This window comes from Rhinatrema bivittatum, chromosome 3 (assembly GCF_901001135.1).
Source record: "Rhinatrema bivittatum chromosome 3, aRhiBiv1.1, whole genome shotgun sequence".
In the NCBI taxonomy this organism is placed as follows: domain Eukaryota; kingdom Metazoa; phylum Chordata; class Amphibia; order Gymnophiona; family Rhinatrematidae; genus Rhinatrema; species Rhinatrema bivittatum.
The window spans coordinates 386915726-386937891 of NC_042617.1; the positions used below are offsets into that span (position 1 = coordinate 386915726).

The window sequence follows — 22166 nt, forward strand, 5'->3', positions numbered from 1 at the left end:
ATTTAAGGTTTGGGTACTTGCCAGGTAGTTGTAAACTGGATTGGCCACTGTTGGAAACAGGATGCTGTGCTTGACAAACCCTCAGTCTGACTCAGTATGGCAACATCTTATGTTCTTACGTTGTTAGCTTGTGCATATTCATTGTGAATATCTTGAAAAACAAACTGACTAGTGTTTCCCCAGAACTGGGATGAGACTCGCTGCTCCAGAGATAGCTTGGACATTTATGTGGGATGCTTGGGATCTTGGTTGGAAGCAGGGGAATGGACTAGATGACTTCTTACGATTCCTTTCAGTTCTTATTCTATAATTCTGTAGAGGAGTAGCCTAGTGGTTAGAGAAGCAGGCAGTGAACCAGGGAAGCCAGAGTTTAAATCCCTGTCCTTGTGACCTTGGGCAACTCACTTCACCCTCCATTGCCTCAGGTACAAACCTAGGGTCTCATTCACTAAGCTGTGATATTTTTCCCGAGGGGAAAGTACTGCAAAAGTCACACTGCCATATTGATTGGCCCTGCAGCTTTATGATTCATGTGGTATTTTTCTTCATGGTTAAATATCACAGGAAAAATACCATGGCAGTAAATGACCCCAAACGTGTGATGGTAGCCCTGGGACTGTGGACTCATCATTGCTTAAAGGGGCCAATGGCCCCCAAATAAGCCCCCGCCCCAAAGTAGTAAAAAATACCAGGGGTCGCCTCCTGTCGCCCCCGCCCCTCCCCCCCCCAACCTCCTACTCTTCCCCAGGGGCTGGAATTCTCCCTTACAAAATTAAACGTGGCAGACCTGTGGGGGCCCAAAGCGCCCCCTTGCCTCTGGGCCTGGCAGCCACCATTTTTCAAAATGGCGCTGCCCAGCTTTTGCCCTTGAGACCACCGGACCACCAGGGCTAATAATATGAGTAGGAGCGAGTCCAAGGGGAGTGGGAGTCCCTGTGGGGCCTGGATTTTTTGATTGAAAGAGCCTGGCATTGATTTATAAGTTTATTTTGTTTGTTTGTTTTTTATATTTTGATGGCAGGCCTCTTCCAGAGATGGCTTGGGGGAGGGAAGGACAGTGGGTCTATAGAGACCCCTGTAGTTTTTGACTACTTTGGGGAGGGCTTACTCGAAGTTGTCGGCCTCTTTAAGACAGGACCCCAGGAGCATCTGAATGTGCATTAACGTCTCAGTGCTTCCGTGGTATGTCAGCTACAACTCTTCAGTTGTAGCTAACTTCAAATCAAATAATGCAGCTTGTGATTTTTTTCATCAAGCCACCTTATTTGATTTATATCATTTAGAGTATTCATGAGCTAATCAGTTCATTTAAAAATGTGTGGTGACAGGGCCAGATTAAAGTGAGGTGTTTGAAATATCTTGTATTATCCTGCATCAGGCCATTTACTGTGCAAAAATCAGCATTTATCATGTGGTAAATTCTTAATGTGGTTTATTTATTTATTTATTTATTTATTTATTTATTTGAACCTTTTATATACCAACATTAGTGTGAATCATCATGCTGGTTTACATTAGAACTGAAAGATGGAAAAATACAAAAAACAGAGGTGTGGGAGTGGGAGAATACTAGTAATTGCAACAAGAGCCAGACAGAGAGGAAGAATATAGAGCAAATAAGCAATCGTAGGCTACGAACTAACAAGAGGATAACATGTACATGGGGTATACATGTGTATATATTTTAGTGAATGAGCCCCTTAGATTGTAAACCTTCGGGGGATAGGGTAATATCTACAGTATCTGAATATAATCCTCTTTAAGTGTCACTAAAGGAAGCATATAAAAAAGAATAATTTGTACTTAGAATGGACTGCACAGAATGCAACCCTGTTAACCTGGATCACAGTATGTCCCTGATGATCCAGTCCAGTTTTTCCTTTTTTGCTGTTGTCAGATTGCTGGGGAACTCCGTAGCAGGCAGCCAGTGAAACTAGCCCTCTAATCAGGGAAACTGAGCAGTTGAGACTTGGCAGTGGCCTAGAAGTGGGCAGACTGGATAGTTCCTTGCAGTCCTTGTCTGGCATCTTTTTCCTTGTTTCTGTGGAAATCTTTACACAGTCTGGAGTGGTTCAGCTGAGAGTGGAGTGTGCTGTTTGTAAAGGTGGTGTTGAATGGAAGGAAGGGAAGAACTCTAAAACCTGGACTGATCCCTTGCTGCTGAGACCCATCTGACTCAGCACTCAGAAGCTCCCTGCAGTATATGTGTGGTTTGGGGGATGGGACGGTGCAGGGGAACAGAAATTTGTGAAAGAGGTTAGGTAAGGGAGAATCCACAGATTGTTGCTTCCTTTGTAACCATGACAACAAGAGTAAGACACAACCAGATGCATTTATTTATTTCTTTAAAATGTTATATGCCGCTCAAATTAGCCAAAGCTGCCAACCAGCTTTGCTTTCAGTGTACAGCACATCCGAAATTACGTTTTATATAGCAGTGGCATGCCGCTCCTGTGTTCATTTAAGAGCACAGCGTGGTAACTTGCTCGCTCGTTTCAGCTGAGCAGCAGTAACGGCAGGTTCTTCACATGTAGTGAGATGGCTGCGCTGGTGAAGTCTTTGTGGAATTTGCCCTGTAGCATCTAACTGGAACCATAGGTGTAGCTTTTCTAGCCCCCATGCAGGGCAGCTTCCATGCTGCCAGCGTAACTGCAAAGTCTGTGGGGGTGGATACTTCTTACCCCCTCCCCCCCGGAGTTTGCACTACGGATAAAGTATCCCCAGACTTTGCCACCACGCACCTCTCTTCCTTTTTGTGCAGGCACGGTTTTTTTCCCCCCAAAACAAAACAAGGTGCATATTTTAGAAAACTCAAAAGGGCACCGTGTTTTGGTCCTCACTCCATTCCCACCTGCCACAAAGCCTTAGGCGAAAATATGCATCTACTTTTTAACCTGCATACAGGGAGGGCATTTTCTAACAGGCTTCATTCCTGCAAGTAAAACATGTTTTACCCGTGGAAAATGGCCTTGAAACGTCCCTCCCTAGGGATATTCTTGGGGTTTATCCAGTTATTAAGCCAGTGTTTTCTTGTTGTTTAAGCTTTCAGCACAGAAGTCTGTACCTTGTGGAGCCATGATCATGTCCATGCCCCTTTGGGCTATTATTGTAGCACATTTTTCTTACAACTGGACTTTTTACACTCTGCTCACACTGCTGCCAACGTATATGAAGGAGATTCTGCGATTTGATACACAGGAGGTGAGTGCAAGAGAGTCCTCGCTCCTAATTCATTCACCCTGACCCTAAAATTGATGGGGGTCATTTAAATAAAGCAACAAATACAGTTTTATTTTGGCTTTAAAATTTTGAACTGCATTTCTCTGGAAAGTGCGGGACTTTATTTTCTTCTTTTCATTTTAAGCAGATTGTTAGATCTCAGGAAGCTGGTTTGGAGCTCAAGCTCCAGTCTTGGATGTGAAGCACTAAAGCTGTAGGAGAAGTTGAGCATTCAGGATTTCTTTTGCTAATTTTCCTCTTCCTAGAACGTTCTCATCTTTGGTTTTCTTTTACAACAGGAGGGGTTTTTGTCGGCACTGCCGTATTTTGGCTGTTGGCTGTGCATGATCCTGACGGGTCAACTTGCCGACTACATGAGAGAACGACTCAACTTCTCAACGGTGGTTGTTCGCAAGACATTTAACTCTATAGGTAGGTGAATATCTTTTGCTTGCTGCCTCAATTGTCTAGTAACTTCTTCAAAGAAACAGAGTAAGTGCTTCTATTTTCATCTTGGAGATATAGTTACAGAAGAGATTCCACTGTTTTTGTCCCAAAGTTTTTATAACTGTAGCTTGTGCAGTAGATGTTGGAAATAGACAGATTCAGTTGTATATTATAGTTTAGAAGGAATGTTTACAGGACTGAAAAATGACCAGGTGCTCTGCTTCACATGCCCATCTTCCATTCATAATTCTTTCCACTCTAGCAAGCATATTTTAGTGGTTGTCGGTTGACCTCGGCAAGATCTTACATTGTGTGCAGAAGCTGTCCTCAAGCAATGGCCAGACCAAAAGGTGTTGCATGGCCTGCCTCTCACTACAATTGCAGGTGGTGGGGCTGGTTGAGTATCCTTACTCTGTCATGTTGGCTGTGGATCTTGCTGACTTGAGTATGGAGTGGTCTATTCCTCCTCCTCTCCTGCAGAAAGTTGCTCAGTCGCTCTGCTACCCATGTAATTCTCATTGGCAAGATTTCCAAGTCATACTTGCCATATCTTCTAGCTCCTCACAGGCAATGTCAGGTGTGGTGTTAATTTCTACTATTGCAAAGAAATACGGTAACTGTGCAACTTCAAGCCATTTTTTTGTCAAAGTGTGACTGTATAGAAGGTGTCTAGTTTCCTCTGTCCTCAATTGCTGATCATATGGGAGCCTAAAATGTAGGGGCAAGGGGGTGGGGAGAAGGGGAGGACCAGTCTCAGGGCCAGAAGCGAGTAGTCTGCATTTTCTCACTCAGTTGCTGGCCAGGTGACTTTACATCTGCTCTGACCAGATGGAGGAAAGATTATGGGACATGAGAGAGAAGACCCCTGGTGGGGATGGGGTTTTGTTTGCCTCTAGCTCTGTTGCTTTCAACCTTTTTTGAGTCATTGCACACCTGCCACAGGGTTCACTTCATCACAACACACCATCGCCCTCCCTTCTGGTATCATCACGGCTGCACACTATCACCCTCACTTCTGGTATCATCATCCTCCCTTCTTTCTCCCTCTCCCCTCTCTCTCCTCCTCACTTTCTCCTCTTATCTCCCCTGACAATGCCGTCCCTTCTGATTCCCTCACCCCCTTGCATCATCCCTTTCCCTTCCTTACCCCCTTCTCCTGGAGTATTCATATGTCCCTCTCCCCCACACACTCTGGCAGATTCATATGCCCCCTCCCCCCACCCCTATCCTCTGCAGTGGGCAGATGGCCAGCAGCGCTTACTTCCTGCTGCTTCTTCCTCTGCCAGCTTCCTTTTGAAGTTGAAACTGCACAGGGTTGGCAGGTCTCCTGAGACTGTGGTGCCCCACCTGGTTTTGATTTGCAGAGGAAGAAGCAGCAGCAGATAAGCCCTGCTTGCTGACTTCGCCTGCTGCGGAAGGATATTCTGCAGGTCTGGAGGTGTGAGGGGAGTTTGCTCTGGGTTGGCAGTGTTGAGTCAGGCTCACCTCATAAGAACATAAGAAGTTACCATACTGGGTCAAACTGAGGGTCAATCAAGTCCAGTATCCTGTCTCTGATAGTGGCCAATCCAGGTCACCTCAATACAGCTGTGAGGAACTGGAGGAAAATTTTGTGACACAAGTGACTAATGGTATCATATATCACTGTGATCAGAAATGGTCAAGCAGATGTTTGTGCAATTAATTACAGACATAGTATCTGACTTATCACGCTTATAACCATTTACCACTAGTCACAGTCAATATATTCCTCACTTGTTGATCATATTTTGTTGCAAGTAAAATAATCCAATTCCTCCCCAATAAGCCAGAAACTTCAAAATCATCAATTAAATGAATGTTATCTTTTAACAAATTAGAAGGCATTCCAAACCAACCGAACAAGCTTACAGTTGTGATCATGGGTTTACATTTCCTGCCTGGCAGAATTTGTAAGATCTGTAGCATTTTAAGAAAACATGAGTAATCAACAGAACACATGTTCGTTATTTTTAATGCATTTCAAATTAAAACTATTATAGGTCACAGAATAGCACAATCATTAAACAAACCATAGCAGTAAAGGATATAATAAAATGCTCCTGTTTTTGCTTCCACCACCTTCCCTGGAAGGCTGTTCCACACATCCATGAATATTTTCTAATGTTACTCCTGAGCCTGCCTTTGTGGCTACATACGAGCTTCCTTTCCGCTGTCAAGTTTGCCTCCTGTGCATTATTTACAAGTTTGAATGTCTCTTATCAAATCACCCATGTTTCTCCTCTAAGGTAATCACGTCTAAATAGTACCAAGCACTACCAGATATTAGGGAATCGCTGAGAGTTATAACCTAAGAAAAATACCAACAGTATTCCCTTTATATTATTATACTAATTCAAGACGCTATAATTGACCATCATAATAGGCATCATAGTTCAATAAAGGGTCTCTTTATTGCTCAGCCTTATCTATAGTCATTGGTCAGTCAACACTGTAATTGTGGTTTTTTTTTTTAATTTTTACTTTTTGCATGTGTCAACCACCACCATTGTTAGTTAAAAAGTTATTAATCTTCATTTATCTTGATATTTTTCTTCACCCATGCGGATACTTGCTGATGCCAAATGCCCATTTAAACTGCTGCCAAATGGGCATTTGGGCATTTGGCACCATTAAAAAAACACAATTACAGTGTTGACTGACCAATGACTATAGATAAGGCTGAGCAATAAAGAGACCCTTTATTGAACTATGATGCCTATTATGATGGTCAATTGTAGCGTCTTGAATTAGTATAATAATATAAAGGGAATACAGTTGGTATTTTTCTTAGGTCTCCTCTAAGGTATACATATTTTAGGTTCTTAAGTCATAGGGCTTTTGTTGCAGACCCTTTCCCATTTTTTGGATCGTATCTATTGTTATATCCTTTATATTCATGTAAGTTTGGGGGTCCCCAATCTATCTAGCCCACAGAATATGTCCAGCGGCCCACTAAACCTTTGCTTCTCGTGGCCAGATCAGCCCAGGGCAAGGTGGGGTTTTTTTTTGGCTCACATATGGCAGCACGGCACATGCTGCAATGCCAGCAGTTGTCCCAGCCGCTGCCGGCAAAAGAACACCCAAGAAGCACTGCCAGCGAAGTTCCCAGTCCCCACCGGCAGAAGAGCGAAGACAACAGGGTAATAAAGAAGCAGAGGGGAGAGTGTGAAAGGGGAAGGGATGAGAAGAAGGGGAGGAAGTTTTGTTGATCTGTGTCAGCGAGCCAGCCTTAAGACAGACCTGGCAAACTGATTTGCTCTTTGTGTCCAAGGAACACTTGGGGGGGGGGGGGGGGGGGGGAGATTTAGTAGGTGGCAGTAATGTGCAATGACAGATATCACTGTGGCATTATTGCTGTCAGAGCACGTCATGAAATTGGTTGGTAAGAAGGTCTAATTGCAAGATTTGGAAAGCCTTTCTCATTTGATTAAAAATACTTCAATTTCCTTCCTCCCTCAGGAATGATTGGGCCTGCTGTATTTTTAGTAGCAGCTGGGTACACGGGCTGCAATTATGTACTGGCTGTTACCTTCCTAACCATATCGACAACACTTGGAGGGTTCTGCTTGTCTGGATACAACATAAATCATCTGGATATTGCACCTTCGTAAGTACCTGCCTTGAAACAACAAAAGAAAAAGAGCTGTCTCCATAGAATATTCCAGTGTTGATTATGTTTTTGACATGAGCTTCACCTTTGAGACTTTTGTGTTTTGACAGGGATGGAAACGGTGTTAATCATTATTTGGTGTTGGGAAATTTTCCGAGTTAAAAGTGCACAGTATTGGGTTACTTGTGTGTTGATTTGCAGCAGAGTAAGGATAAATGAGTCCAATTGGATCAGCTCTGTCCTATAGAAGTTTCACCTTGATCGCTTCTAGCTTTCGTCCAGTCTAATGAAATTCTCTCCCCCCCTTGGCTCTGGGACCTGAGCAAATATTCACACTTTCTGAAAATCACCAGTATGATTTTGAGTGTAGAGGTGAGAATATAACATTTTAACCCGGAAATGGCAACCCAGAGATTGCCTGATGTGATTAATTTACCAATGAGGATGTTAGGGATGTAGCAAGTAGCACATTTAAGACTAATCGGAGAAAATTCTTTTTCACTCAACGCACAATAAAGTTCTGGAATTTGTTGCCAGAGGATGTGGTTAATGCAGTTAGTGTAGCTGGGTTCAAAAAAGGTTTGGATAAGTTCTTGGAGGAGAAGTCCATTAACTGCTATTAATCAAGTTTACTTAGTGGTAGATTTTCAGACGAGCGCGAATAGCCTACTTTTGTTTGCGCTCCAGGCGCAAACAAAAGTACGCTGGATTTTAGTAGATACGCGCGTAGTCGCGCGTATCGGCTAAAATCCTGGATCGGCGCGCGCAAGGCTATCGATTTCGTATAGCCTGCGTGCGCCGAGCCGCGCAGCCTACCCCCGTTCCCTCCTAGGCCGCTCCGAAATCGGAGCGGCCTAGAAGGGAACTTTCCTTTGCCCTCCCCTCACCTTCCCCTCCCTTCCCCTACCTAACCCACCCGCCCGGCCCTGTCTAAACCCCCATCCTACCTTTGTCGGGGGATTTACGCCTCCCAGAGGGAGGCGTAAATCCCCGCGCGCCAGCGGGCCTCCTGCGCGCCGGGCCGCGACCTGGGGGCGGGTACGGAGGGCGTGGCCACGCCCCCGGGCCATAGCCACGCCCCCGTACCCGCCCCCAAAACGCTGCCGACACGCCCCCGCAACGCCGCGCGCTCCGGCCCCGCCCCCGACACGCCCACTCCGAAAACCCCGGGACTTACGCGAGTCCCGGGGTTCTGCGCGCGCCGGTGAGCCTATGTAAAATAGGCTCACCGGCGCGCAGGGCCCTGCTCGCGTAAATCCGCCCGGTTTTGGGCGGATTTACGCGAGCAGGGCTCTGAAAATCCGCCCCTTAGGGAATAGCCACTGCTATTAATTGCATCAGTGGCATGGGATCTTCTTGGTGTTTGGGTAATTGCCAGGTTCTTGTGGCCTGGTTTGGCCTCTGTTGGAAACAGGATGCTGGACTTGATGGACCTTTGGTCTGACCCAGCATGGCAATTTCTTATGTTCTTAATTGGTTTTGAAAGGGAGGCGCTGTCAGGTTTTCATCCTTGACTTTTATACCCCAGCAACTGTTACAGTTAGAACAAAAATGCATTAAACAGGAGTCTTCATATTTATTTATTTATTTATTCATTTTTATATACTAATATTAGTGTTGGCTTCATTGGCTTCAAACAGCAATACAGCAAAATCAATTGGTAAACAATCTTAAAACAATCAGACATTAATAAATCAAAGGTGAGACAACTAATTAAAATTAAATTCTAACCTGAAAAAACTCTAAACTCTCTACCTCTAAAACTGCCCTTAAAGTTATAAATAATAAATAACATAGATAAAATACAGTAAGTATAAATCTAATAAAGCTAAATAAATAAAAGGGATAAATAATAATATAAAACAAAAATAAAAATATAAAATGTTTTTTGCCATGGTTGGGGGAGGGGGTGTCTGTCAGGGTGGGGAGGGGGAGGATGTCAGCTGTGGACTGGGGCATCCTGATCAGGGTATGCTGTGGGTCTATGCTCAGAAGGGTCCTGTAGGTTGGCACATCTGCTGCGTCCTTCATCCATGTAGAGGCAGTGGGTTCGCTGATGACATCACTTGTGTTTGCACAAACTACAGAAATAAGCTAGTAGTTTTGTGCTGATTTCAGTGCTCTGGCTGAGGGTAGTACTGTAATTTCAAGGGAAGTTTTTGGATTGGTCAGCTTGAAAGATGCTCTCTGCTTTCCGAAGAAGACAAGGCCTTTCCTCTTTAACCAAAAGAGCCAAGAAAATCAGGCACATTGCTATTTTTCAGAATTCAGTTAGTACCACTGATTTAAACAAACTCATAATTGGGGTCAGGAAGGTCTTCAAAATGTACAAAATACAAAGTTAAAGACCAGGGCAATGACGCCTGGAAGGCCTGGACTGGCGTTACGGCACAAGGAGGTAGAGCTCAGAGCTATAAAAGCTGGAGACTCCATTTGATTGTCCTCTCCACTGTTTACTTACCGACCCTGAGAGTCATGTAACATCATCAGCTTGTGTGCTGTTGAGGGCGGGGACCTTGTAAACATGAATTATCTTGTACAGTGCTGTGTGACATGGCACTATATAAATAAAATATTGCATGCAAATATTTTAGTACAAATGCAGTTGAGGAAACTCTTCCAGTTATGTCAGTGACATTTTTCACTCTGTAGTAGTTGTGATCAAAGTGCTTTTATATGCAGAGCTGAACCAAATTAATTCTGAAAATTTTTTTCAAAAAATGTGTTGACTCTGTTCTCAAGATACAGAGACAACAAAAACATTGAATTTGCATCTGTGCCCCTTCGCAGTCCTTCTGGCTATTATATCACACCATATCCATATCCCACTCTTTATGTTTTTATCCTCCCTCCTCTCTGGATGTCATGTGTCATGTTGTCCTGATTTTTCCATTGTTATACTTTGACCAAAATTGACGAATGTCAGGACTCTGTACATTTCTTAATTTCTCCCTCTAAATCCTCCCCAGCAATGTAACAGAAAGACTATTTATTAAAAGTGTCACATTGGCAGGTTGTGATTCCTTTTAAAGGACCAACAAAAACAATGATTGATGCTTGAAGAAGTGACCTTTTGTAGGCCATTTAAAAAGTGTCATGGCCTACTTAGATTCCATTTTTCTCTAGACCAATATGGCTATGAGAACTGCACTTTAAGATGGTGCAGGAAATGGTTTCCCCAATCTCCTTTCTCCCCTCATCCAAGTTTCCCATCATGGCCCACATCTCAGAATGAGTCCCCTTCCCTAGCTTTTTGCCTGCTAACAACTGCCTCCCTAAAAGTAAAGGTAAAGAAATAAAATAACAAAAAGTATGTGTATCAGGAGATACCTTTTTATTGGTCTAACTTAATATGTTTCTTGACTAGCTTTTGAGAACTAAAACTCTCTTCCTGTTCATACCCCATATCAGTCCAGACAAGTGGGTTTTGCAACCTTACCAGCAGATGGAGGCAGAGAATAAAATCTTTTCAGGCACTGCTTTTTGACAGAGTTCCACCTGCAGTCCCTCAGTATTTCTCTGTCTCCAGCAGATGGTAGAGGTGCAAACCTGCAGTCTAGATTAAAGAAAAAAGGAAATGAAGAAAAGAAAGAGAAGTTAAGAAGTGATCTTTAAGAGGTGGTGCTCGGTTCCTTCGTGGGCCATCCCTCAAGTCAAGGAGGGGGGTTGGTGATCCCTGACAGATCTTGGCCCTCAGCTTTCAGAGGAGGTGAAAGCCAGGGGTCCTGGTTCCCTCCCTACCTCTGAGGTCTTCTCTCCCCCAGCCAGCAGCCAAAGTAGGAAAGTTTAACCTTTTTTACTGGGTTCTTGGTGAAACTGTTCCTAAAAAAAAAAAAAAAAAAAAAAAGGCTGAGAGAGCAATGCAGGGCTGATCGGACTCCGGGAGCCGAGCAGCAGGGGTGAGAAGCAGGCACATTTGTCTTTGAGGCAGCCCTCGGGGTTCCGGTGCAGCGACCGGGGAGTGTTTTCGCGCTCTTGGCTGTGCTCCCGACATTGGGATGACCGCAGCACGGGCCTTTGCACAAGGGAGCCCAGGGCCTCTCCTCACCTGCTTTCTCCAGTGGGTCTTTCCTCGAAAGAGGACCAGGAAGGAACGGGGGCCAGCTGAGGACGTGCTGGTGATAAGACCAATGCTTCAGAGAGGGTTTCCTCTGATTTTTGTCTGGCTACTCCATAAGACCTATTTGACAATAGGGAGACCAAGGAGCAAGCATCTGTCCTCCCAGAGTCCCACCGCCTGGCTAAGAAGCCTAGGCTTGCTTTGCTGGCAAGGTCAGGGGGGCTTCATCATCTCTTGTGATCTGGATGGCTGTCAGGAAAAGAGGAAGAAGCCTTGAAGGATTCGGATATGGGACAGGATGATCTGGGGGATGATTCAAAAGATATTCCAGGTGAGCCTGCGGACGCAACGATATTCCAGGTGAGCCTGCGGACGCACAGGATGCCAGATATAGATAAGGAATTATCGGATCCGGATGAGGTTCCCTTCACAGAAGGAAATGACCCTAGGGTGGTGCGCTGCTCTAAAAGGAGGAACTACATCCTCTTCTTTCCTATATCTTGCATAGGATCAGTATCACACAGGAGGATTTGCACAATGGAGTGGAACCAGTCCTGGATGGACTGAAGGAGCTTCCAAAGGCTTTCCCTTTACTGAAGAAGTTGTCCAGGAGTGGGATACTCCTGAAGTAGACTTTGAAGTAGCTAAGGCGATGACTAAATCATATTCCTTCCAGAGGATACCTTGGAGCTCTTGGGCCTTCCTAAGTTAGATTCAGCGGTTACCAGGAGATGACCATCCCGGTGGCAGGGTCGGCTGTGCAAAAGGAGATCCAGGTCAGGATGTTTGAGATTCAATTAAAGAGAATGCTTGAATCTTCGGGCAATGGTCTGTGTTAGCCTAATGCGCAAAGGGCATGCTTATGCTGGGGGCAAAAGTCACAGGACAAAATGGCAGCTGATGCCGAGCAGGCAGCCCATTTGGAAGCAGGGTTCACCTGGGTTGAGGACGCGCTGTATGACAGACCTCGACCAGGAACATGGTTTCCATGGTAGCATCACAGAGTCTTCTGTGGTTGCATAATTGGTCAGCGGATGTCCGTCTAGGTAGCAGCTGTGTACTCTCCCTTTCAAAGGAAAACTGTTGTTCGGTGAAGATCTGGAGCAGTTTAGGATGCATTTGGGGGAGTCAAAGGGCAATAAATTGCCTGAGGATAAGAAGGCCAGCAAGAAGACTTTCTGACACGATCTTACTTCGGCACTTGAGGTTTCGCTCCAACAAGAAAGCTACTGCTTCAATACAAGACAGCAGGCCTTTTGAGGGACGCGTAGAACTTCCCAGGATAGTTCCGGCCAAGGGACGAGAGGAAATACAAACTCCCGATGAAGGCAGGCTGCTCCTTTTAGGGAGAGACTAGCCCGCTCTTAAAAGGAGTGGACCAAGATCTCATCAGACCAACGGGTTCTGGATGTGATAAGAGACGATTATGCCTTAGAATTTTCTCGTCCACTTAGGAAGCCTATGTAACTTCCCATTGAGGTGATGCAGAAAAGAGATGTTACAGCGGCTATAGCGACTGGATGCAGTTGTCCCAGTTCCTCCAGGGGAGCAGAGACAAGGAATGTACTTAGTGTGCTTTGTGGTTTCCAAGAAGGAAGGCACCTTTCAGCCCATTTTTGATCTGCAAGAGGTCAATGCAACTCGGCGGGTTCCATGTTTTCGCAAGAAGACGTTGCGGATCGTTGTGGCTGCAGTTTGCAAAGGGGAGTTTCTGGTGGTGTTGGTTTATATGGAGGCCTAGCTGCACTTCCCATTACAATTGAATCATCAGATGTTTCTGCAGTTCAATTTTAGGCTCTTCCCTTCGGGTTGACAACAGCGCCACAGACCTTCGTGAAGGTGATGTGGTGGCGGCGGCGGTAGCACTCAGAAAGGAAGGGAATCTAGTTCATCTGTACCTGGATGACTAACTCATCTAGGTGAAGCTAGCATTCGATTCGCAGAGAGGTTGGGCTGGGTAGTGAACCTAGCGAAGTCTCTCCTGCAGCCGTCCCAGTCATTGGGGTATCTGGGGGCATGAGTCCATACCTGTGTAGGCAAAAGTGTTCCTTACCTCAGACAGGATTATGAAATTGCAGTGGCTGGTGCTACTGCATCTGTCTGTGCCCAGGCTCTGGGATGATTTGCAAGTCCTGGGTTCTATGACTTCTGCACTGTATTTGGTTCCATGAGTGTTAGCTTACTTGCGGCCTCTTCAAAAGGTGCTTTTGTCCCATTGGAGTCCTTTCTCAGGAGTTTCAGTTTTCCGTTGCTACTTCAAGAGGTTTCCAGGTCCAGTCTCGCATGGTGGCTGTCGTGACCTGCTTTGGAGAGAGGAATGGAGCTGGATATTCCGGACTGTGTGGTAGTGACTATGGATGCCAGCCTCAAATGTTGGGGGGCTCTATGTCAAGGATGGGTGGCTCATGTTCAGTGGTCAACTGTGGAGATGTCCTGGTCAGTCAACCTTTAGGAAATGAGGGTGATTCACAGAGCATTGCTGGCCTTTTCTGCCACGGATTCAAGGGCGGACAGTACATGTGTTCTCAGGCAATGTGATTACGGTGGCATATATCTTTCGTCAAGGTGGGACAAGGAGTCGACTTGTGGCTCTGGAAGCCAAAGAGCAATTTCTCTGGCCTGAGAAACATCTAGCAGGATTAGTGGAGGCTCACTTGGCCAGAGTGGACAATGTGCAGGTGGATTATCTCAGCCAGCAGCAGCTAGATCTGGGGGAATGGGAGTTGGATGCAGAGGCTTGGGCTCTCCTTCGGACCAGGTGGTGCCTTCGCCACCTATATCTCCTGTTGTTGCGAGGGAATGCCAAGGCAAAGCAGTTCTTCAGGCTCTGGAGGAAAATCGAGTCTGGGGGGGATTGACACTCTAGTTTAGCTTTGACCAACAAGACTCCTTCTGTACATGTTTCTTCCATTGCCCCTCACTGGTTGGTTTTTCAGAGTGGAGATCTTGACTTCGGAACAGGTCAGTACTGAGGGACTGCAGGTGGCACTCTCTGTTAAGTAGCAGTGCCTGAAAAGATTGTATTCTCTACCTCCATCTGCTGGTAGGGATGCAAAACCCACTTGTCTGGACTGATCTATGGTATTCCAGGAACAAAATTTAGCAAGTAAGAACCAATTTTCCTTCCTTCAGGTCAGAATTCGAATGAGCAAAAGATATGACCAGAAAGTATAACGCAGTGTGGCTGCCACAAGAAAACCAGTTGCTAGAACACAGTTGTATCTAAAGCAGCCAACAAGCAGGAGAAAGTAAAGAAAGCTGTGGGGTCAGCAACAGTCAACCAGGAGATGCAAGAGATGCTTGTCTTCTGTAGCATCAGCTGTCCCCTCCTTCCTGACATAGGCAGGACCTCAGAGTCCTAGGTTTCTTTTCTATTTCCCACAACTCCTGTTTCCAGCATCAAAGTTTACTTTCTTCCAGTTACTCCTGCTACAGTTCTCATCGCCCCGGTATGAGGATGAGTTCAGTCTGCGACTCTAGTGCCCTGGATCATTTTGCTTTGTGGGTGGCCTGATTTATGCAGAAATTGGGACAGCTACTTTTTTTTTTTTTGTAGTGAGCCATCATCAAATGAAAGCCTCTGAAATGCATTGTGTTATTCTTTGAAAGAAAAAACAAATTTTCCACTGGTTAACTTTTTCTGTTGTTTTCTGGTTTAAAAAATAAATACTTTGGCTATAGAGTTGCAGAAAATAAGATGTATAATTTAAAAAAAAAAAATTATTGCAGATGATTGCTAACTGTGATGCAGGATTTGGCACATACAATCCTTCCCACAGTTGTGACAGAGAAATCAGACACATGATAGAGGTTAACCTGCTATGAAAATGTTTTCCAGTTATGCAGGAATCCTGCTTGGAATCACAAATACATTTGCCACAATTCCAGGAATGGTAGGACCAGTGATTGCAAAAAGCCTCACTCACGGTGTAAGTACACTACCTGCTTGCATCCATGATAAAAAAAAAAAAAAAAAATGTGCAAGAACAGAGATCACTCCTCTGAGGAAACAAGTTCAGAGAAGCTCTGTGTTTTTTGTATAAGAGTGTGAGCCTGTGCAAGGGACAGCAAGACATATATAGAGGCAGCACAATTCTGTCTGGGTTAACACTCTATCAAGTAGATTTTAAAAGCGTTGCTCGCACAAAAACGGCCCCATACACGCGTATGTGGGCCACACGTAGCAACGCAAATTTTAAGAAGCCGGGAATTACAAGAATAAGGGTTCTAGGGTGGGGCCAAGACTTACACGCATAGCAGCCGAATTTTGCAAAGCTGAACAGGGCAACGCATGCCATGTTACCTGCGTAACTTTACCACTGGTCCTGAGGGGATACTGACACCGAGGGGAGGAGGGAGAGAGAGACAGAGACAGACAATCTGACACTCTATATATATCTCCCACTGTAAGAGGGGCACTTTCAATTCAGGGTGGGTTTTGGAGGGGGCGGTGTTAAATGGGTCTGTACAGCCTTGTAACACAGCACCCCCCCCCCCCAAAACCTACTTTGAGTTGAAAGTGCCCCTCTTACAGTGGGAGATGTTTAGTGTCAGACTGTGTGTGTCTCTTCTCCCCCCCCCCCCCCCCCCCACCTATCCCATATGGTCACTTCTGCGAGTACACACGTAAAGGCTGCACAAATACGCGCAGAAGGGATATTTTAAATGATACGCGAGTACTTGCATGCACGATATAAAATTAAGTGTATCTTTGCTTACGTGCGTTTATGGGTGCACACACGCTCCTTTTAAAATGTACCTGTATGGCTACAAGAGATGCTTATACAAAGCAGTTATGATATTTACAGTGATTACTGAATTTTATTTTGGTAGGGGGTGTGTTTGTTTCTCCTACCACTGAGCACAGTGGAGCAGTTCTGCTGTCCTCCCACTGTGTAGGGCAGTGCCGTGATTGACTGATCACCACCCCTTGTTCTTTTATCGTGTACAGACTATATGCAGCTGTCGTACCGAAGCTAATCACACGGTTTAGTTGTACCACACCTTTGGGTCCCCAGTCTGTCCCCCATCTCCTGCCACCCTCTTTATTCCCTGCTGGCTGCACTCCTTTTGATTCCCAGTCTCCTTGTTCTCTCCCCCCTCCGCCAGCCTCCATTTTCATCCCCTGTTAGCTGCACACCCTTTCATGTCAACTTATTCCTTCATCTCCCTGCTGGTAGCACATCCTCTTTTCACCTACATCCCGTTTTTTTGTTATTTTTACTACAACTAAAAATGTTTGAGAGACCTCCCCTTTCCTAACAGCTTATTCTATTTGGTTTTTGGGGGGGGGATTTTTTTAGGGCAATGTGTACACCAGATTTCATCTCAAAGGGTTTTATTTTGCCCTGTAGAGTTTTAAAGAAAGCAAAGTTTAGTTCTGTCATGAAACCTCCGCAGACCCGAGCCTGCAGCTGTAAGGAAAATTCGTCTGTTTTTTCTCTTTGCAGAACACAGTGGAAGAATGGCAGATTGTCTTCTACATTGCTGCTGCCATTGATTTATTTGGAGCCATTTTCTTTGTGGCGTTTGGCAGCGGAGTGGTGCAAGACTGGGCCGTCGGTGGTTCTCACTCGCATCGACACTAAGGGAAGCCCAGGACGGCGACATCCGTGCTCTCCCGTCCTGGCCTCAAAGTGACTTTTGTACTCCCTACTTGGGAATCAGCAAGTGCTTTTCTATCCGTGAGATTTTTTTCAACCTCGCCATTCTCGGAGCACGCCTATCTTATCGTTGATACACAGTAGAGAAGGGTGATGGATTTTTTTTTTGTTTGTTTGTTTCATTCCAGTGTAACTTGGAAGTGGACCGGGCCAGGCCATCTCACCGTCTGCTCTAGGATCCATGTGTAGCTCGAAGACATCTTAGCCGCCTGCATTGATTTGATTGGGCCATGCTTGGCCTGTTGTAACGGGTGCCCTGTGCTGCCTCTATGCTGCATGCTCGCACAGAGCAGCTCCCAGCCCGATGCAGCTGCTGGTAGAGCTGGTTTGAGGTGGCAGGGTGGGGCACAATGATGCCAGTCTGCTGTGTCGCACATGGGTCAGAGCATTTCTTAAGGGGAAGACTTGCTTGGGTACTCCAAAGTTATACTGTTACTATTAGGATGTAATTTGTGATACTTCAAATTATCTTTTTATTTGATCTGTAGATCCAATATTTAATGAAATGTAAAAGTCAGGAAATTATTTCAATCAGAGTAGAGTATAGACCTCTAGAAACTGTTTGGTCTTGGAGGATATTGAATTCTTTGTGGACTGTGATACTTTTTTTTTTTTTTTTTTTTTTTACTGAAAATGAAAAAACAAATAGGAAGAACTTAATGTATAGAAACACTATTCAGGGAAAAAGGGAACATTCTTTAACTGCACTCACTCGCTCACAGGTGGGCAGAAAGAAGCAGTATCTAACAACAGGAATTAGGTTATAAAGCATAATTACTCTCCTCAATAGCAACCATTTATCCTTAAGTGAATGCTATTTTTTTTTGTTCTTTGCTGACACTTGTTTTACCGACAAAACATGTATAATTACTCTAGCATAAGGCAAGAAACAAAAGCAATCCCTTCCTGAAGGAGAGCACAGCAGAGCTGGTCCAAAGCATTCAGGAAATGAATGCTCCTGTGTTGGGAGTGGAAGCTGATGGGACCCAGATGCTCAGGAGCACAGCTGTGCTCAGACGGAGGCGAGAACCTGTAGTCTTTCTACTGGGCAGACATAAGAATAAGCCAAAGAGAATGATGCACATGAGCTCGAGACCTCTTAGGTCCCAGCTTCAAATGAAATGCTCAGCTTTGGGGACATTTGCTAACACATGTAGAACATCAGATATTCTAATTTTTAATTTTAATTCTAACACACAAAAAGAGCTAAAGCAAATATGTTGTGAATGTGTTGTGTGTTATCTTCAGTGCTTACAGATGTTTTCTTTCATTTTCTTAACGTGTTTGTAAGACATAGACTTCCTTAGGGAGATGGAACCCTCCCTTTGGCAATCTCAGGGATTCCTATCGGCCACAGATGCTGATACTCCTTTTTCTGCACTGGCAGTGGATTTCACATTATAAAAATACAAATTCTTGCACCAAGTATCACTTAGATGATTATAGGGGTGGTGGTGAACACAGTCCCACCCTACTGACTCCAGTCATGAACATGTGGTCATGTGCCTTATTCAAATCATACACTAAACGTCCTCGCCTCTTCCTCTCAGACATGTCTATTACAGCCATCTCTGGTTCCCCCTTTGTAATAAAACTTCTGTTTTGAAGAGAGGTAATAAACCTGCCAGTGGTATATGTAGTGCTGTTTGGTTCATCAGTCAACAGGTGGCACTGGTGTACTTGCACTAACCTTCCAGTGTATCACAGCCATGTGTACAACATGATGAACTCTGTAGGTTCAACAAGAAATTTTGAAGGTGAGAAGAACCTCCAAAAGAAAATAAGCCAAGGTTAGGAGCACTATACATTTCAGTAAACCTACAGTTTGTTTTTGGTTTTTGGGTTTTTTTTGGTGAAGGCACCCTATCCTTTAATTTCTCAGATTTCTTTCTTGGGTGTTGGGGGACTGGATAAAGCTATACATAATGCCTATGAATAGGAAATATTTTATGGCAAAAATGTTGCATAGCAATCATTGCTAGAAAAGGTTAATTTCATGTAACAGTAAGTCAAAACTGTGTAGCAGGCTTGCCTGGTGGCCAAATGGCAACTGCTGTGCATTGCCATGTAGAGAACCTAGGTACAATTTGTAAGCCAGCCATGGCTGGGATGCTGCAGAGGCGGTGGTCAAATTTTGACCTTTGTTCAATGCTGACACCTAGTGGCCAGACTCAGGATTGATGTTACTGTTTTTCAGAGAGAAGAACCATGATCGATCAGGCCCCTGGTCATGGATCATTGCTACGATCGCTGGGCAAAGTGAGGAGTTATAAAACAAGGGAAAAAACCATGAGTAGTTGTAAGTGAAGGCTCTTGGTGCCATAGTCCTAGCTCGGGCTGGGTCCAATTAAACTGGAAGTCCAGAGGAGCAGGAAACACTGCCGCACCAAAAAAAATAAATTATAGGGGCAATAAATAAACTACCTGTGTTGAAGCACACTTCACAAGTACTTTTTACCTGCGAGATTTGCACCAATAAAGCAAAACTATGCAGGAACTTTTACATGCATACAGAGTGGGCATTAATCAAAGAGTCATTTCCCCAGGTAAAACATTGTTTTACTTGTGGAAATGCCTCTGGTTATAGCCATCACAATAATTGTGTAGCAAATTTAATATGATGTAGCATGTTTAATAAACATTTTTTTTCTAACCTGTCTGTGTAGTGTTTTATTCCCCTCCATCTCTTTTGGTCCCTTTTTTTTCCCCCCTCTGTTTTGTTCACTTCTCATGCTTGTACTGTTTTCCCATCATCTCACCTTCCATTCCCACACCAGCCCTTCTGTTTTTCACACAATCTTTCTTTCTTCCTTTCTGCTTCCCTCTGGTACCTCTACAGTCTTTTTCCCTCACTGTGATGAGTGACATGGGAGTGAACCTTTAGTGCTGTTGCGTAGTTGACGCCACCTCATCGGCGCATCTGTGAGGCCTATGCCAGCAGCTGGTGAATGTGCCCTGAAGCTGGACAGACTGGAGCTTCACCTATACCAGCTGCCTCCCCCGCAAAGGGAAGGACTTAGGTGGGATCCTAGGGTGGTAGAGAGAGCAAGAGTCCAAGAGCACACCGGGATCAGAACAGGCAGCAAACTGGAGATACCGTGAACAGGCCAAGGGTTGGGGCAGGTGCCAGACAAGCATAGTCGGAACCAAGGCAAGAGGTCAGGTCCAGGCAGCAGGCAAGTGTGGTCAGGTCCAAGGCAAGAGGTCAGTATCAGAAGAGGCCAGTGTGGACAAAGACACACAAAGAGACGCTGGATGAAACTGGGAGAAGGAGACGAGATTGGACAAGACAGGATGGGCAAAGCTAGGCTAGATGAGGAACACAGAAACAAAGGATGCTGAAGCACAGGAATGGCTGAAAGCTGGAGCAACACACACTGCACTAGGCAGGAGAGCTGTTGCTTGAGACATCCTGAAATCGTCTTGGGAAGTCTTATATATAGGGAGAGCCAGTGATGTCTTCACAGGGTGCCACAGGAGCTCTTTACCACCACTAGCCCTTTAAGTCTGCACGCCTGTAAGGGGACCTCGGCACGGAGCAGGAAGATGCCGGTGTCCAGGCACGGGTGCCACCCTCGGCAGTGCTCCCTTGTTGCCAGCATCTGTGCCACGGAAAGAGGCCAGCGGGGTCCGGGCTGAGTGCAGCTGCTCACTGAGCCGTCCCAGGAGCTGCCAAACATAACACTCAACTTTTTACAATTTTGTTGCCTCTTCTCTCCCTCAACCGTTTCTCCTGCCACAACCTTTCCTCCTGCAATCTCTTACCCTTCCCTCCATCCTTCCCCCTCAACTTTGTCTCGATTCCCTGGTAGGGCTATGGTCTAGTACAGTTGATTCTGTGACCATAAGAGAACCTGCTTCTGCACTCCCAAGCCCACCAGCTTTCAAGTTGATACATAGTATTTGCATAGTAACCACTTAGTCAATCGGCATGCTGTCAGTTCCTTTAAGTTGTTTTATAGTATTTTAATAGTGAAAATTGTGGAAACTGGTTATTTTAAAGGCATAGCTAGGTATGTGATACATAACAAAGACTAAGTTAATTGGTGTACATTTGCTGTTTTTGAGTCAATGATGAGCCACGGTACTAAACATATTAAGTCATGTAAGATGTGGCTCACAATTATAAAGGCAGCCACATTAGATGGCGTAGCTTAATCATATTAATTATTTTATATCATTTTCTTATAGTAAAATATGACTATCTGATACTATCCCCATAAAGGAATGTTAGTCTGAATTTCATTAATCTGCACCATGTACTTATTTTGGTCAGTCAGATTTTTGAAGTCATTTATATTCGTCGGACACTGTACCTTTCCTGCCATAACAATTTTAATTGTAGACACGATGTAAATTATAGTTTTTAAATTTATTAGTCTATTGTTGACCTTGATTTTATAGGCATTATCTATAGCCCATACAAAGTACTACACTCTGAAGGAGACATAGCATCGATACTTGCTAAGAGTAAGCGCTTACATGTTTGTCATTAGTTTTACTACACTTTCTTTTTACTTTTCTCCTTCTTTCTTTTTTCCCTTTTTTTTTCTTTTCTCTTTATCTTTTTATACATATCATATACACGTGGCGAGCTCTTTTATTTTATTTTCCATACATTTATCTAATTTATGGCACTCGTAACTTTTTATAGTTAAAGGCAATATGCATTTGATTTGTACTGTTTTACCTGTTTAGCTGGTGTTTACTGACTTTACTGTGCTTATTTTATGGTGCTGGTTTTACTATTTATTGGTTTATTTATTTCACTTCCATAATAATCCCATGTTACCATTTTATATGTTCATTTTAAATGTTTATTATATGTTTTTATCAGTCCTATTCATTTTTATATTTTTAATGTCATTTATTGTATGTTTTAGCCCCTGATGCAGCCCTACTGAAAGAGGGCGAAACTCGGCTGGAGTCTGGCTCTATTGCATATATTTGCACACAATAAACCTCTACAAGATCGGACATTTGGTTGCTTATTGTGTACTGTTGCTCTCACGGCAGATCTACATGAGACAGGTTGGCTGGTCACAGGCACATATTACCATCACTACAGCTGTACTGGTGATGAATATAGGAGGGTTTGCACTGCCGCACATACCAGCTGGCCTGCCTGATGCAGCTCTGACTACCA

At 44.5% G+C, this 22166-nt stretch overlaps 1 protein-coding gene across 1 annotated transcript in view; it reads left to right on the forward strand.

Annotated features, from left to right (window-relative positions):
- The window catches only part of SLC17A5 (solute carrier family 17 member 5), an 82418-nt gene extending 62745 nt beyond the window's left edge, over positions 1–19673 (forward strand). Inside the window, exons 7-11 of the mRNA XM_029595621.1 lie at positions 3043–3201; positions 3519–3651; positions 7147–7294; positions 15196–15286; positions 16808–19673. Coding sequence (XP_029451481.1) covers positions 3043–3201; positions 3519–3651; positions 7147–7294; positions 15196–15286; positions 16808–16945 — 669 coding nt within the window. The 3' untranslated portion in view covers positions 16946–19673. The remainder of the gene's footprint in view (positions 1–3042; positions 3202–3518; positions 3652–7146; positions 7295–15195; positions 15287–16807) is intronic.
- The last annotated feature ends 2493 nt before the right edge of the window (positions 19674–22166 follow it).